General features: G+C 50.3%; 1 protein-coding gene across 2 annotated transcripts in view; it reads left to right on the forward strand.

Moving 5' to 3' along the window:
- Positions 1–15,314, forward strand: part of PDE8A (phosphodiesterase 8A) — a 141,734-nt gene that overhangs the window by 99,185 nt on the left and 27,235 nt on the right. For both annotated transcript variants that reach the window (XM_062206303.1, XM_062206304.1), the window contains 3 exons: positions 4,046–4,124; positions 7,522–7,659; positions 13,796–13,884. In XM_062206303.1, coding sequence (XP_062062287.1) covers positions 4,046–4,124; positions 7,522–7,659; positions 13,796–13,884 — 306 coding nt within the window. The remainder of the gene's footprint in view (positions 1–4,045; positions 4,125–7,521; positions 7,660–13,795; positions 13,885–15,314) is intronic.

Here is a 15,314-nt window from a genome sequence, read left to right on the forward strand (position 1 = left end):
GGAGCCAGGTGCTTCCTCCTGGTCTCCCATGCGGGAGCAGGGGCCCAAGCACCTGGGCCATCTTTTACTGCATTCCCAGGCCACAGCAGAGAGCCGGACTGGAAGAGGAGCAACTGGGACTAAAACCGGTGCCCATATGGGAGGCTGGTGCCACAGGTGGAGGATTAACCAAATGAGCCACAGCGCTGGCCCCTCAAAAAAATTTTTTTTAAAAATTTAATTGGGGGCAGGTGTTTGGCTTAGCAGTTAAGAGACCATCAGAATACCTGGGTTCAGTTCTCTGCTCTGATTTCTGACTCTAGCTTTCTGCTATGCAAACCCTGGAAGCAGTAGATAATGGCTCAAGTGGTTGGCTCCCTGCCATCCACGTGGGAGACCTGGCTTGAGTTCTCAGCTGCCATCTTCAGTCTCCGCCGATGAGTGAGAGCTTGCTAGCACTGCCTCTCCCTCTCTTCCAAAACAAACAAACAAACAAACAAAAAGTGGTAGGGACCGATACAGGATCCCACATGCAGGGGAGGAAAGAACTTCATGGACAGATGAATGGATAGCAAGCCGAGCCTGAGTAGCCAAGCTGTGGTGCTGCGCGCAGGTGTTCCAGGCTGAACACTGGGAAGGAGCTCCTTTGAGTTGCAGGATTTGAGAGGAAAGGGGAGGTAGGCGGCTGCCCTGGGCCTCTGTGCCCTCCTGGCACAGCCCTTCTGCCCTGAGTCAGGCTGCTGTCCTCTCTCAGCGGAGATGAGCTGTTTGAAGCAGGAGGTCATGTTGGAGCTCATTTGATCCGGTCAGTATAGAAACAGACCCAGGGAGGTCAGCTGGCGTGCATCCGGGACCTCACAAGCAGCAGATGGTAAAGATGGTCCTTTAGATTGTCACCCATATGTCCAAATCGTGAGTCATTTGCCTCCCTGTGTTTGAATCTCACTGTACCCGCAACCCTTTCTGCCTGCATCCCTTTGCTTAGTGAATGTACCATCCTCTTCGCTGTGGTCCTCGACTGAAACAGGCGCTCACCACGTCCTGTTGGAATCTGACCACTGGGCTTCATCCTCACTGCCGCTCTCCTTTGAGAGGCGCTAACCTGTTTTGCCTGGATTATTGGCCTCCCTACACGAAGTCCTGATGCTTTCTGTCCATTCTCCACACCAGAGTAACGTAACTGCATCTGTGTTTCTGTCCTGTGACTCCTTGCTGCCTTCAGGATGAAGTCCCAACTCCAGGGTGCAGCCGACAGGGCTCGCCACAGTCCATTCATGGCTTACCTCTCTGTCCTTGTCTCCCATCATGCCCTGCTTTGTTCTCCGTGCACCAGCTGACAGCCCCATGTGGACATAGCCATGCTGAAGGGAGACAGAAAAATAGGAAAGGAATGGGGAATGTGAGGCTAGAGAATTGAGAGAAAGAGAGATTTTTCCTGCTGGATTTGAAATGCAGTTAAGTAGTCAGTGTTTAGAGTGTGATTAAGACATCCACAGTGCATATCAGAGTCCCTGAGTTGGAGTTGCAGCTTCAGCTCCTGACTCCAGTGTCTCTCCAGGGCAGACCCTGGGGAACTACAGTGAGAGCTCAAGGAATGAGGGCTACTGCCATTCCCATGGGAGACCTGGATGGAGTTCCCAGATCCCAGTCCCGGGCATTGTGGGCATTTAGGGAGGGAACCAGAAGATGGCAGCTCTGTCTCTCATTCATTCATTCTCTCTGTGTCTCTCAACTAGCTAAATAAATACAGAAACTTGAGTTACGTATTTATTTTCTGGCTAAGCAACTTTCCCAAGATTGTAACAGTGAATGGTTGAGTCAGGATTCAGCCCCAGACAGGCCGGTCTGTAGTCAGTGCTCCTAACCGTGTGTTCTGCCTGCTGTTAGGGTCTACACCTGAGACACTGTTCTCAAGCCATTTGCATAGGACTCAGCAGGATCAGCAGGATAATGCTGTTAAAACCCAGTTTCCTGGACTCCCTCCAGACCTGGGCTATGGGAATCATTGGGGGGGGGGGGAGGGTCCAAAACTCTTGACAGGTAGAGGTAGGACAACCACCTTGGGGCTGTGAGGCACCTGGAGAAAGACGGACTCCAGGAGACTGGGTCACTGGAGACGCAAGGTGCCAGTATTCAAGCCCTGCCTCTCTACCCCCAGACTCTTACATGTGGAGGAAAATTGGTTGCTGTTTGGTGAAGCCACCGCAGTGGGTTTTGGTACATGCAACTGATGGTGATCCTAAAGAAACAGAGGGTCTCTGATTAGGAGTGATGTGTTTACTGATCGATTGATTTTCCAGAGCAGCACTATAGGATAGAAAAATAAAGTAAGCCACATAAATTTTAATTTTTAAATTTATTTTTGTTTAATTTAAAAAGCAGAGAGACAGAGATCTTTATCCACTGAGTCACTCTCCATGTTTGCTGGGTCTGCACCTGGCTAGGTCTGGGTCTGACGGAGCCATGAGCCAGAAACTTGATCCATGAGCCTGTGTCGGTGGCATCATCTGCTGCCTCCCATGTGTCCATAAACAAGAAGCTGTATCAGAAGCAGAGCCAGGATTCAAAGCTAGGTAGTGTCATGTGGGGTGTCAGTGTCCCAAGTGGCACCTTCACCACTGTACCAGACACCCACCCCAATAAGTAAAACTTTTTTTAAAAAGCACTAAAAAGCAACTTTGTGTTACTGCTGGATCAGCAAATTAGAATACAAAGCCCAGAAAAAAGGTATGAAGATGTGGTATATGATCAACATGGCATTTCAGATCCGCACTGTAAAGGGTGGACTTCGCAGGGAATAGGATTGAACAGTTGGTTAACTAGTTGGAAAACAAATCAGATTATATTCCGATCTCCCACCCTACCTCAAAATAAGCTCCAACGAGTTAAAGACTTGAATGTAAAAAGGTAAGGCCTCATAAGTACTAAGAAGACTTGCTAGGCATTTGTAATTGGATGATGACATCTTTTTAAGCTCATCATGGCATGAAAGATTCATTAGAGGAAGGGAAACACATTAGACAGCATAAAAATGTTAAGTTTGTCTACAGTTATGCAAAAAAGTTAAATAATATTATAATGTTAAACTTCAGACAAAATGGCGAACTGGGAAAAGTGTATTTGTAGCATATAGGACAGACAGTAGGTTAATGTCCCAAATACACAAAGGATTTTGATGACTCCATTAAGAAATGGAAACACCCCAGTAGAAAAAATTTCAAAGACATATTCAAGCTGTTCACAAGTGATATTAATGGCCAATAAAACACATGGAAAAAGATGTTCAGCCTCACTAGTTATAAAAAAAAAAAAAAAAAAAAAAAAAAAAAAAAAAAAAAAAAAAAACAACAAGTGAAAGCGAGAGGCCATTTTTTATTCACCAGCTCTGCAAAAGCTGAAAAAGGATGGTAAAACCTAGCGGGGCCTCTCCCAGATCGATCTCCAAGGTCTCCATTTTGTTCACTCCCCAAATGGCCGCAGCAGCCTGAGCTGGGCCAATCCAAAGCCAGGAGCCTGGAGCTTCTTCTGGATCTCCCCACGTGGGTGCAGGGGCCCAAGCACTTGGGCCATCTTCCACTACTTTCCCAGGCACATTAGCAGGGAGCTGGATCCAAAGTGGAGCAGCGGGGACTCGAATCAGCGCCCATATGGGATGCTGGCACCTCAGGCGGCAGCTTTATCCGCTATGCCACAGTGCCTGGCCCCTGTGTGGAGAGTTTGACTCTCATTTAGTCTTCATGGAGACTCCCAGTGGTGAAGAGGAGGCAGAAGGGGCCCCAGTCACGTGCCTGGGTCCCTTGGCTGCTGAAGAGCTGGGGTTTGACCCCGGCCTGTGTCCCCGTAGCCCACTGCCTCCTCACCGCGGAGAGGAAGGCACTGCCATGGGCAGAGGTGGTCCCGAGTGGGAGGCACGAGAGGGGTCCTCTGCTCTGGAATGGTCTCCCTCTGTTCTGGAATGTACAAGCAGCACCTTTATAAACCACATGAAAACACATCTGAGTGAGTTAAAGTCTGAGAGTGTACAGTATTTATAGCATTGATCAGTCCTTTTGTTTCTACCCCACAGGGCTTGTAACTCAATATTCACTGCATTAGAGAAAAGTCAAGAAGCAATCGAGATCACAAGTGAAGACCACGTCATTCAGGTTTGTTACCTGGACATGTGTCCTTTCAGATTTCTCATGTGCGTGTCCTCGTCGTTAGGCACGAACCCTCCAATGTGGTTTTTTTTTTTTTTTTCCCTTTCTGAAGTTCTAGGACCAATTTTTCCTTACAGACATATTAGGGAAAAAATCACTAAAATGTGATTTTTAAAAAAGAAAAGATACTAACAACAACTAAGGTTTTTAAAAATGTCTGTAGAAATACCACATTAGCATTCATTATTACGATACTGGACAGCTGGGGACCCTGTGCGGGGCCACGTGGCCTCAGGAATGTCTTGGCTTCCATGAGGGGATAGGATCAGTCATGAGCCAGTGCAGAGAAAGCAGGAGGTTTTCTTTTTATGATTTATTTATTTCCAAGGCAAAGTGACAGAGAGAGAGAGAGAGAGAGAGAGAGAGAGAGAGAGAGAGAGAGATCTTGTATCTGCTGGTTTACTCCCCAAATGGCCTCAACAGCTGGGGGCAGGCTAGGCTGAAGCCAGAGCAGGAATTCCATGTGGGTCTCCCACATTGGTGGCAAGGGTCCAAGCACTTGGGCCGTCATCATCTGCTGCTTTCCCCAGGTATATTAGCACGGAACTGGATTGGAAGTGCAGTTAAGCCGGCAATGCCAGCCCCAGCAAGACAGCTTCGTGAGAGGAAACAGCGGAGACAGTGCAGTCCCATTGTGTGTCCCAGGCTGTGCGTTTCCAGGGCTGGGAAATGTAGGCTAGCACTGGACAGACACGCTGTTTCTGAGAAAGGGGTGGTGGTTTCTAGGAATGAGGGACCCACCTCTCTCCTCTCCTGCTGCTTCCATAGGTTGTCATGGCAGCTGTACAGTGTCATGGCGTGAGGGGTTATCTTAGTATGCTAACACATTATCATGGAGGTATAAGGAGGATTCAGGGCTCCTGAGGTTAGGTGAGGCGCCATTCTGGATCCAGCTGATTTGAACCCGTTCTTCTGCCTGTATCTGGTCTTTCAGCCCACTTTCGGGGCGGGGTGGAACGTTCTATCGCACCGTCTCCCTGCGGTTGGGAAGACTTTTGCTCAGAGGCTTATTGCTCAGGAGGGGCACTGCTGAGCAGAGGGAGTGCCTGGCCCTCGGGGCTGCAGACCTTCCTCCTGCTCTTGGAGACAGTGTACACTTACAGAACTTGATTGGAAATAAGCCAAGTATCTAAAAAAGCAGGCTTCGTAATTACTGAATAAGTGACCTATTATTAGCCAAGTGGGTTTAGCTTGGTGACTGTGATCACGTGGCTTGTACTTTGAGGCAGCAGCAGGAAAGGGAGTTGTGTCAGCCCAGCATCTGAGAACGAGCTGCACTTTGATCTGACTTCTGGGCACTCGGGCCATTCAGTCTGACTGATGCCTCCCTTGTGAGGAGCTGTCAGTGCCCTGGGAGCAGGCTCGGCCCCAGCTGGGGCTTTGGTTCCAGTTTGCCTCCGCTGAGCAGCCAGTGGGAATGGCAGTTAATCTAGCCGACTGTTTTCTCCTCTGTACAAATGGCAGTGGTACAGATAACAACAACCAGCTGCCTTCTGTAAGCGGGTCCTGAGGACTGAATGAGTGTGTGTGTGTATGTGAGTGTGTGTGAGTATGTGTGAGCATGTATCTGTGTATGAGTTCGTATGTGTGTGAGTATATGTATGTGTGTCTACTGTATGTGTACATCTGTGTGAGTGTGTGTGAGTATATGTGTGTATCTGAGTGTATGTAAGTGTGTGTATGGGTGTGAGAGTGTGGTGTGTGTGAGAGTATATGTGTGTATCTGTGGGGGTGTGAGTCTGTGTGTGTGAGAGAGTATATATGTGTATCTGTGGGGGTGTAAGTCTGTGTGTGTGTGTGAGTATATGTGTGTATCTGTAGGTGTGAGTGTGTGTGTGAGTATATGTGTGTATGAGTGTATGAAAGTGTGTGTATGGGTGTGAGAGTGTGTGTATGGGTGTGAGTATATGTGTGTATCTGTGGGGGTGTGAGTCTGTGTGTGTGTGAGAGAGTATATATGTGTATCTGTGGGGGTGTAAGTCTGTGTGTGTGTGTGAGTATATGTGTGTATCTGTGGGGGTGTAAGTCTGTGTGTGTGAGTATATGTGTGTATCTGTAGGTGTGAGTCTGTGTGTGTGTGAGTATATGTGTGTATCTGTAGGTGTGAGTGTGTATGTGTGTGTGAGTATATGTGTGTATGAGTGTATGAAAGTGTGTGTATGGGTGTGAGAGTGTGTGTATGGGTGTGAGAGTATATGTGTGTATCTGTGGGGGTGTAAGTCTGTGTGTGTGTGTGAGTATATGTGTGTATCTGTAGGTGTGAGTGTGTATGTGTGTGTGAGTATATGTCTGTATCTGAGTGTATGTAAGTGTGTGTATGGGTGTGAGAGTGTGTGTGGTGTGTGAGAGTATATGTGTGTATCTGTGGGGGTGTAAGTCTGTGTGTGTGTGTGAGTATATATGTGTATCTGTAGGTGTGAGTGTGTATGTGTGTGTGAGTATATGTCTGTATCTGAGTGTATGTAAGTGTGTGTATGGGTGTGAGAGTATGTATGGTGTGTGAGAGTATATGTGTGTATCTGTGGGGGTGTAAGTCTGTGTGTGTGTGTGTGAGTATATATGTGTATCTGTGGGGGTGTAAGTCTGTGTGTGTGAGTATATGTGTGTATCTGTAGGTGTGAGTGTGTATGTGTGTGTGAGTATATGTCTGTATCTGAGTGTATGTAAGTGTGTGTATGGGTGTGAGAGTGTGTGTGGTGTGTGAGTATATGTGTGTATCTGTGGGGGTGTGAGTCTGTGTGTGTGTGTCACTTACCGCAGTGCCTAGCAAGGACCATGGCCCTTGGTGGATGCTGTGTCAGCAGGGGCTGCTGCTCCGCTGTGCTTTTGTTTTCTCCTTATCTACAGCCTTCTTGGAAACTCAACCGCACTGCCTCTCTTTTGTAACGCTCCCGGGTTCGTAGCCTGCGTGTGCGTATCGCTCACTTGATTCCTGTGAGAGAGGCAAGATGACTGCTCCTCCCCACTGTCAGAGGAGCAGGGGTTCAGTGACTTGTGGAGATCAGACAGGGTCTGGAGGGGCAGAGAGTGGAGGCAGCACCTGTCACAGGACGTGCCTTCCTGGTCTGGCGTTTTATTATATTCCCCATTATCTAAATAGCCCTCTTAAAGCAGCCCTTGGTTTATCCCAGGCAAACTTGTCGAAGTGGGGGTGGGTCTCTGGAGAAGACAGCAGAAAGCTCTGGAATCCTGTCTCTTGGGCCCTGCAGCCATTGGGGCAAGTCCATGCTCCTGAGCTTTCTGGGTAGAAAACATGAGGGTGGAGGTTGAAGACTCTTTATCGTCTTCTTTTCAAAATGTCTTTTAATTCACTTGATTTTTTTTTTCTTTTGTCTCCCTCCAGTATGCAAATCCAGCATTTGAAACAACAATGGGCTATCAGTCAGGTGAATTAATAGGGAAGGAGTTAGCAGAAGTGCCTATAAATGAAAAAAAGGCCGACTTGCTGGATACTATAAACTCGTGCATCAGGATAGGCAAGGTAAGTAAGAGGTCAGTGTCTTCACACACTCACACGAGGAAGGGGGAAGGCGGCTTCGTGTTTATGGAGCCCTGCCTGTGCCATAGCTCAGGGACCTGTGGGTGTTTATGGAGCCCTGCCTATGCCATAGCTCAGGGACCTGTGGGTGGTATCGTCCCTACTTTGTATATAGGGAAACTGAGCCAGGGAGCAGAGTAAGTTGAACTGGCTCTTCAGCCATTGTCTCTATCTTCGTCAGAGTGAGTAAGCTGATCTCTCTCACCGTTGATCCTGTGAATGGTGTGTGTTGGCGGATGATTCGGGGTGAAGGATTACCAAGGAGGCCACACATTCACAGAGCACACTGAGCCCAGCACTTCTCAGAGCTGGTCACGGAGTCGTGTGCCAGGCACTGTGCTGGATTCTGGTGTGGAAAGAAGAGCAAAACAAAAACGCTTGCCTTACAGAGCTCATCCTGCAGGGTTGGAGGTCGACAGAGGAATCATTCCACAGTAATGTGCGAAGTCACATAGTCACATAGTCACATGGTCACGGCGCAGACGGTGCAGGCCAGGGGGAAGGCAGCTTCCCTCTGCCCGTGGCCATGGCAGCACCTTGCGGTGCTAAGGTCTTCCCTGAGGGTGCAGTGCGAAGGGGTCTACTGCTCTCGCTCGTTCTCCATCCTTTCTGCTGGGCTGCTGTTTACTTTCAGAAGTTGGCGCTATTCGTCTGATTATTTGACAGATAGGCGACCTGTTCTGCCTCTCTGTGGAGGCCCCAGTGGAGGGGCTGCGTGCGCTGCATGGGTCAGACCGTGGGCGCCCTCGCTGGTTGAGAACGGCAGCAGCCTCTCCACTACTGGCTCGCAGGGCACGCCCTGGCCCTGGGTAGCCAGTGGTTGGGGTGAGGTTCAGTGGGGGGTGGACCAGGATGCCCCTCACGTACCTCGGTCGGTGACGCTTTCCTTGGGGTGTGCCTTGTCTCCATCCCTGAGGAGGACATAGGGGAGGGGCATCCGTGATTGCTATCAGCCTTCTTGGGCTTGCTCAGATGTGAACACTGGGAGAACTGTTTGCTAAAACCAGTAACTATTGTGAGCGAAGAACGGGAAGCTCACCGCCGCAGTTCTTGAGGTGAGAGTGTGTAGCCTTTCTCCTCCGGTCTCGCTGGGGAGTTGGCTGGCCTCGAGGAGCGGCGGTCAGACATCCCCTGGGAGCAGCGTGGCCAGGCAGGTGGCCAGGCTGGGGGCGCTGAGCGTCAGCTTGTAGTTGCTGGAGGAGAAATTCTGACGATGTTCCAGCACAGAGCGTTGCAGGCCCGCCCCACTCCCGCCTCAGCCAGTGGCTTCTCTTCAGGGTAGAATCGAGAGCTACCTTGATTTTCAGCCTCCACCTGCCAGCTCCCTTGCCTCCTCACGTGTGTCCTCCTTGACTCTTCTCTTCCTGCTTCCCCTGACTCCTTCGTCACGGCTTTAGAACCCATACTGCACGCTCTCCTCTCTCCCAGGTCTTGTGTGTTCTCCTTCGGGAATTGCGTGTTCTCGCTCTGGCGCATGGTGGGTGCTGATGAGCACCAGCTCATCACACGGTGTCCATGTGCGGCTGCAGAGCCCTGGCGCTTTTCAAATCCTTCATCTTCCTTGGCTCCTGTGTTGCTGTTTCCTCCTCACCGGCTCCGCCTCGTCCCGCTCTGCGTCCCCCTGTTTCCTCCCAGATTTACCAGGACTCTGGCTTTGGCCCGTGCTGTTCTCCCTCAGAGAGCGTCTATGTTTCTGAGCTCTCTCTCCTGCCCTGTGTAGGTGTCTCACACCTCCCTGGGTTTCTGTTTTTGTTTTTCCCCAAATATTTATTTTTTATTTATTTGAAAGGCAGAGTTAGAGAAAGAAAGAGGTTTTCCAACCACTGGTTCACTCCCCAAATGGCTGCAATGGCCATGGCTGGGCCAGGCCGAAGCCAGAAGCCATGAGCTTCATCCAGGTCTTCCATGTGGATGCAGGGGCCCAAGGACTTGGGCCATCCTCCACTGCTTTCCCAGGTCATAGCAGAGAGCTGGCTCAGAAGTGGAGCAACCAGGATGCAAACCAGCCCCCATAGGAGATGCAGGTGTTGCAGGCAGTGGCCCCATCTCCCTGAGTTTAATCTCAGCCTTTTTTCCAAAGGTCTGGTTCAGCATCCTGTGGTCTCCTTGAAATTCACTGCCCTTGGGGCCAGCGCTGCAAGTGCTGTGGCACAGTGGCTAAAGCTTCCAGCTGAGACTCAGATCCAGCTCCCTGCTAATGTGCATGGCAAAGCAGCAACACCCACATGGGAGACCCAGATGGAGTTCCAGCCTCCTGGGTTCAGCCTGGCCCAGCCCCAGCCATTGTGCCATTTGGGGGATGAACCAGCAGACAGAAGATCTCTCTCTGTCTCTCTCTCTCTCTTTCCATCCCTCCCTACAATCCCAGTTGTTTCTCCAGAGCATCCTAATCAGTAGCTTAACTGTTCAAGCAAACGCCTGCCCCTCCCTGCCCTTCCGTCTCCTCCACCAGACCCATCACCGAGCCCTGTAGCTGTTAACCTGCAGCCTTTGCGTGTCCACTGCCTGGGCCTTTGTTCAGGGCCTGCTTCAGATGCCCTGGACTTACGGTGGCTGGACCTGGCCAGGTCTCGTCCTCGTTAGGATCTTTCACCTCCTAAATCCACCCATGCTGTTGTGTGACTGGTCTCACCAGATCATTGTGTCCAGCTGCTGCCTCAGTGGAGAGCTCATGTCCCTTAGCCCAGCCACCAGGATTCTGTAGTTGACCTTGGCCTCCCTTTTTCGTTCAGTAAACAAAAGCCCCAAGTGTTCCTTGGTTGTTTACCATGTGCAAGCCCTGTGCTGGCCCTCGGAAGAGGACAGCTGGGTGACGATGATTTAATTCTTAAGACAATGGGTGCCAAGAGGGACTGCATCACTGGAGGAGCCCAGCTGGGTGTGAGGCTGGTATGGCCCTGAGGGGAGCTAGGGCTGCAGAGAGGCCTGTGCGAAGGCGCCTGCCGCTGAGACAGGCCGTTTAGGAGTGTGTGCCACAGGCCTGCACTTGGCTTAAAGCTTGTGTGCACTACCCAACTTCATCTTTATAACAGCATTCTAAAAGTAGTGCTTTTACTATTATTTTCGGGAACCAAAATTCATGATATTTATGAGAAGTAAATATGCCTTTCTGATAAGTAACTATGACATATGATAAGTAAATTTTTTTGCTTCTGTTGGCAACTGGATTTAAAGACAAGCTTCTTACCCGTGGCAGGTCACTGCCCACTCGTGCCCTCCACAGGGGCGCTGTGGAGCTTTGGCTGCTGGTTACATGTTGGCCCTGGATCTGCAGCCTCCCAAGTCTGTTCAGAAGGGGCTGGAGAAGACAGTCTCAAGTGTGGACTGATTGGTTAGACTGGTCTCTTGTGTGTGTGTGTGTGTGTGTGTGTAACACTGTTGAGCTGGGTTTCCTGTACTTAGGATTCACCCATTTCAAGTACACTGTCAGTGGTTTTCAGTGTATTCATGGAGTTTTATAAGCCTCTCCACATTTTTCTTGACAATGAACTCCAGAAGTAGCCCTCAGGCAGTCTGCACAGCCCCTTAAGGTGCAGGCTGTGGTGGAAGGTGGCTATGGTATGGAAGGCAGTCTGCGATCCCTTGCTGGTTTGGGCACAGGCCTCTGTATGGCCCGAGGTCTTCTCCCCTGAGGCCTGTGTCTCCTTCCACCTTGTGTGAGCTAAGCGTTGAGCTGGGTCCTCTGACTGTCCTTTGATGCAGTCGTTTTGGGCGCCATTGTCCTTGGAGTTGCATCAGGAAGCTTCAGTGATCATGCTCTGCCTCGCACAGTGGCCTGGCTTCGGTTTGATCCAAATACATCTATAAAGACGTGATCCTACCATTGGCATTTGCATGCAAGTTGCCATGCCCCGAGCATAGGAGATCCAGCATTGGTCTTGTGTCAGCATACTTCAGATGAGCTACCAAGGCCACCCCAGTGCTCCACCGAGGGATTCTGGGAAGTCAAGAAGGCTATGGAACTGTAGGATTTCAGTGTTCGGTAGTGGGTTTTAGGGGTTTCTGTAGATTAAGGACCTTGGTGCATGTGCTTTGGAGCCTGTGCTTTGTGCGTTGGATGAATAGAGACCTTTTATGATGAGTCTCGTGTTCTGCACAGTTCCCCCTCATTCAAGAATCCCTGGGTCCTATCTGATCAGGATGTCCCTGGAGCAAAATTAGGCCCAGGCTACTTGACACTGGACAGGCAACACACCAGCGATGAGAGCTGATGCAAGCAGACCGTATGTTTTATTAGTGGCCCCCTGGAGGATGGTAACCTGTGTGGCCTCAAATACACGGCTCCCTAATTTGCAAGCCAGCAGGACGACTTTTAAAGGAGAAAGTGTGGGGAGCTGGCATCGTGCGTACATCCCACATCAGAGCACTGTTTGAGTCCCACCTGCTCCACTGCTGAGCCAGCTCCCTGCTAGTGTGCATGGGAAAGCAGCAGAAGGTGGCCCAAGTGCTTGGGCCCCTGCCACCCGTGTGGGAGACCGGATGGAGTGCCTGGCTTCTGGCTTTGCCTTGGCCCAGCCCTGGCTGTTGCAGCCATTTGGGGAATAAACCAGCAGATGGAAGATGGCTCTCACTCTCACTTTCACTCTCACTCTGTCTGTGTCTCTGAAAACTGCCCTTTAGATCTGAAAACAAAAATGAGACAGTGTAGCTGTGAGTCAGAGGGAAGACAGTGGATCCTGGACTTCTTAGGCCAACAGACTAAGTCACGAGATGCGTGGTTTTGTTAGTTCCAGTATGAAAGGAAGGGAAGGTTGGATGCATTTGTCACGGTTGTGACAGCATGACCAGCTGGCACAGTGGCAGCCCCAGGTTTTGAGGTCTTGCCTCTTTGTTCTTCTGGAGCCCTGTCCTGGTTGTTACCTCATCCTCCCCACCTGACCCGCCAGGCTACCAAAACCCCGGCGCACTCACAGGGCCCTCCAGCTGCTGGTACAGAGGAGCTGGTAGTAGCCCCCCACCGTGGTACTGGCCGCTCGGCGGCCCCTTCCTCAGCCCAGTCCTGAGATCCCTGCCCTCCACATGCAGGACAGATGCCAGGCCCCTCCTCCTCTGCAGCAGGTAGGAGCTAGAGAGGAGGAGCCTGTGTGCTGTGCGTTGAGTGAGGGAGTCCCCGTCCTTGTGGGCCAGGACCCCCTGAAGACACGTGACTACTCCAGGGTGACGACCTGATTCTTCATCAGCAATCCAGGAGGGATGGCCTTTGGAGGTTAAGAATTAGCAGAGGCCCGCGCTGCAGCTCAATAGGCTAATCCTCCACCTGTGGCGCTGGCACCCTGGGTTCTAGTCCTGGTCAGGGCGCCGGATTCTGTCCCAGTTGCCCCTCTTCCAGGCCAGCTCTCTGCTGTGGCCCGGGAGTGCAGTGGAGGATGGCCCAATTCCTTGGGCCCTGCACCCGCATGGGAGACCAGGAGAAGCACCTGACTCCTGGCTTCGGATCGGCACAGTGCACCGGCCATAGCGGCCATTTGGGGGGTGAACCAACGAAAAAGGAAGACCTTTCTCTCTATCTGTCTCTCTCACTGTCCACTCTGCCTATCCAAAAAAAAAAGAATTCGCAGATTGCCTGAAACTGAGTTTGGGTCAGGAGTCTTTTTTTTTTTTTTTTTTTTTTTTAATTTTTGACAGGCAGAGTGGACAGTGAGAGAGAGAGACAGAGAGACAGAGAGAAAGGTCTTCCTTTCCCGTTGGTTCACCCTCCAATGGCCGCCGCGGTAGGCGCGCTGTGGCCGGCGCACCGCGCTGTTCCGATGGCAGGAGCCAGGTGCTTCTCCTGGTCTCCCATGGGGTGCAGGGCCCAAGGACTTGGGCCATCCTCCACTGCACTCCCTGGCCACAGCAGAGAGCTGGCCTGGAAGAGGGGCAACCGGGACAGGATCGGTGCCCCAACCGGGACTAGAACCCGGTGTGCCGGCGCCGCAAGGCAGAGGATTAGCCTACTGAGCCACGGCGCCGGCCCATTTTTTTTTTTTTTAACTCTGATTACTTTATCAATGGTAAATGAGTCAGAACTGGAGCAGAAGATGTTCTTAGGTTTATGTTTTGAACACAAAATGTACTGATGCTTGCATTCCATTTATAGGAGTGGCAAGGAATTTACTATGCCAAAAAGAAAAATGGAGATAATATACAACAAAATGTGAAGATAATACCTGTTATTGGACAGGGAGGGTAAGTGAAAAAAAGTTACTCTGATCAACATCTCATGTTTCGGGTCACTGCAGAATTTGCTCTGAATTCTTAAGAACTGCCTGCAGAATTTGACAAGCCAGGCTCACAATAACGTCACATGTCACCACAGTATAACCCTCCAGGTGGTGTGTCCTTGGTGACTTCCTCCACCAACAGCCCAGGGCCTCCAAAGTCAAGATAGGTTTCTTTAAGCTGTGTGTATATACAAGGGACTGGAGTCTTTGTGTTTAAATCAGACTGCCCCTTCATGAAGCTGCGTGATAAGGATGCTGTGTTCGCTTTTTGTCAGAATGGATGCCTGAGAGGAGCTACTTACTTAAGAAGGAAGGAGATTTTATCTCAGCTCACAATTTTGGATGTTCACAGTCCAAGATGGGGCAGCTCATTGGTCTGGTTGTGGTAAGGGTGGTGGGTGGTGGAACGTGTGTAGAAGAACCACGTGGTGAACTAGGAAGCACACTGGTCCTCTGGCCACGTGGCTTCTCTTTATAAAGCCACGGTGATTTGATCTTGGGGGCTGCACCTCAGCAACTTAACCTATTCCAACCACTTCCCAAAGGGCCCACTTTCCGATGCCACAACTGGATCAAATCTCTACCCTTAATCTATTAACTGTTAAAAAAAAACAGTTAACCACCAACGTGAGGCTTGGAGGACCAAACCATAACATATGGTTTGGGGGACACCCAAACTAATACCCAAACCACAGCATATGCTGGCCTTGGCATTTAGAAGATGATTGTCTACTTTGGTAGCCCATGCATTATTTCTTTCCATTTAGGTAAAAATATCTTACATACTAACAATTATGAAAATTCTTAAACAGATGTTGACCATAAGTTGGAAGTCAGTTTAAGCTATCAGGATCCTAAAAATTTTAGATGATTTGCCTCAGACCCTGTGTTGGAGAATGAGGAAAGTGGAAAATCACAAATATGAATTGTAGAAACCTAACAGCAAAATATGCAGCCATTAGAGATGCTGATGACAGAAAAGTAAACGAGCAGAGTTAAGTGCAGTAGGCACAGTGCAGATCAGACCTCGTGTGTGATCCCAGCCGTGAGAAAGGGAGGAGGAGCAGTCGGAGGAGCTGTGGTTGGTCCTCGGGTACCACTGCTTTTCTCTGAGCCCTGCCTCTGGCCAGGCCCCCCCCGTCAGTTGGCTGTCACTTCATTTAGTCCTAACTGCAGCCCTGAGGTTGGTGCTGTGGCCGGTCCCCAGCTGTTGGTGCATGGCAGAGCTGGCCACATAGCTCTCCTCGTGTGTCACCAGGCTTTACTGCCAGCTGGCAGTGCCTCGGGGACACAGTCTCTGTGGACTCTCTGTTCTGATCCTTTCCACATTTCTTGTGATGAGTTTATAGGAATTCAGTTATCAAGGGATAAAAAGTGAAAAAAAAGAACAATGAA

Source organism: Lepus europaeus, chromosome 11 (genome assembly GCF_033115175.1).
Source record: "Lepus europaeus isolate LE1 chromosome 11, mLepTim1.pri, whole genome shotgun sequence".
Taxonomy (NCBI): domain Eukaryota; kingdom Metazoa; phylum Chordata; class Mammalia; order Lagomorpha; family Leporidae; genus Lepus; species Lepus europaeus.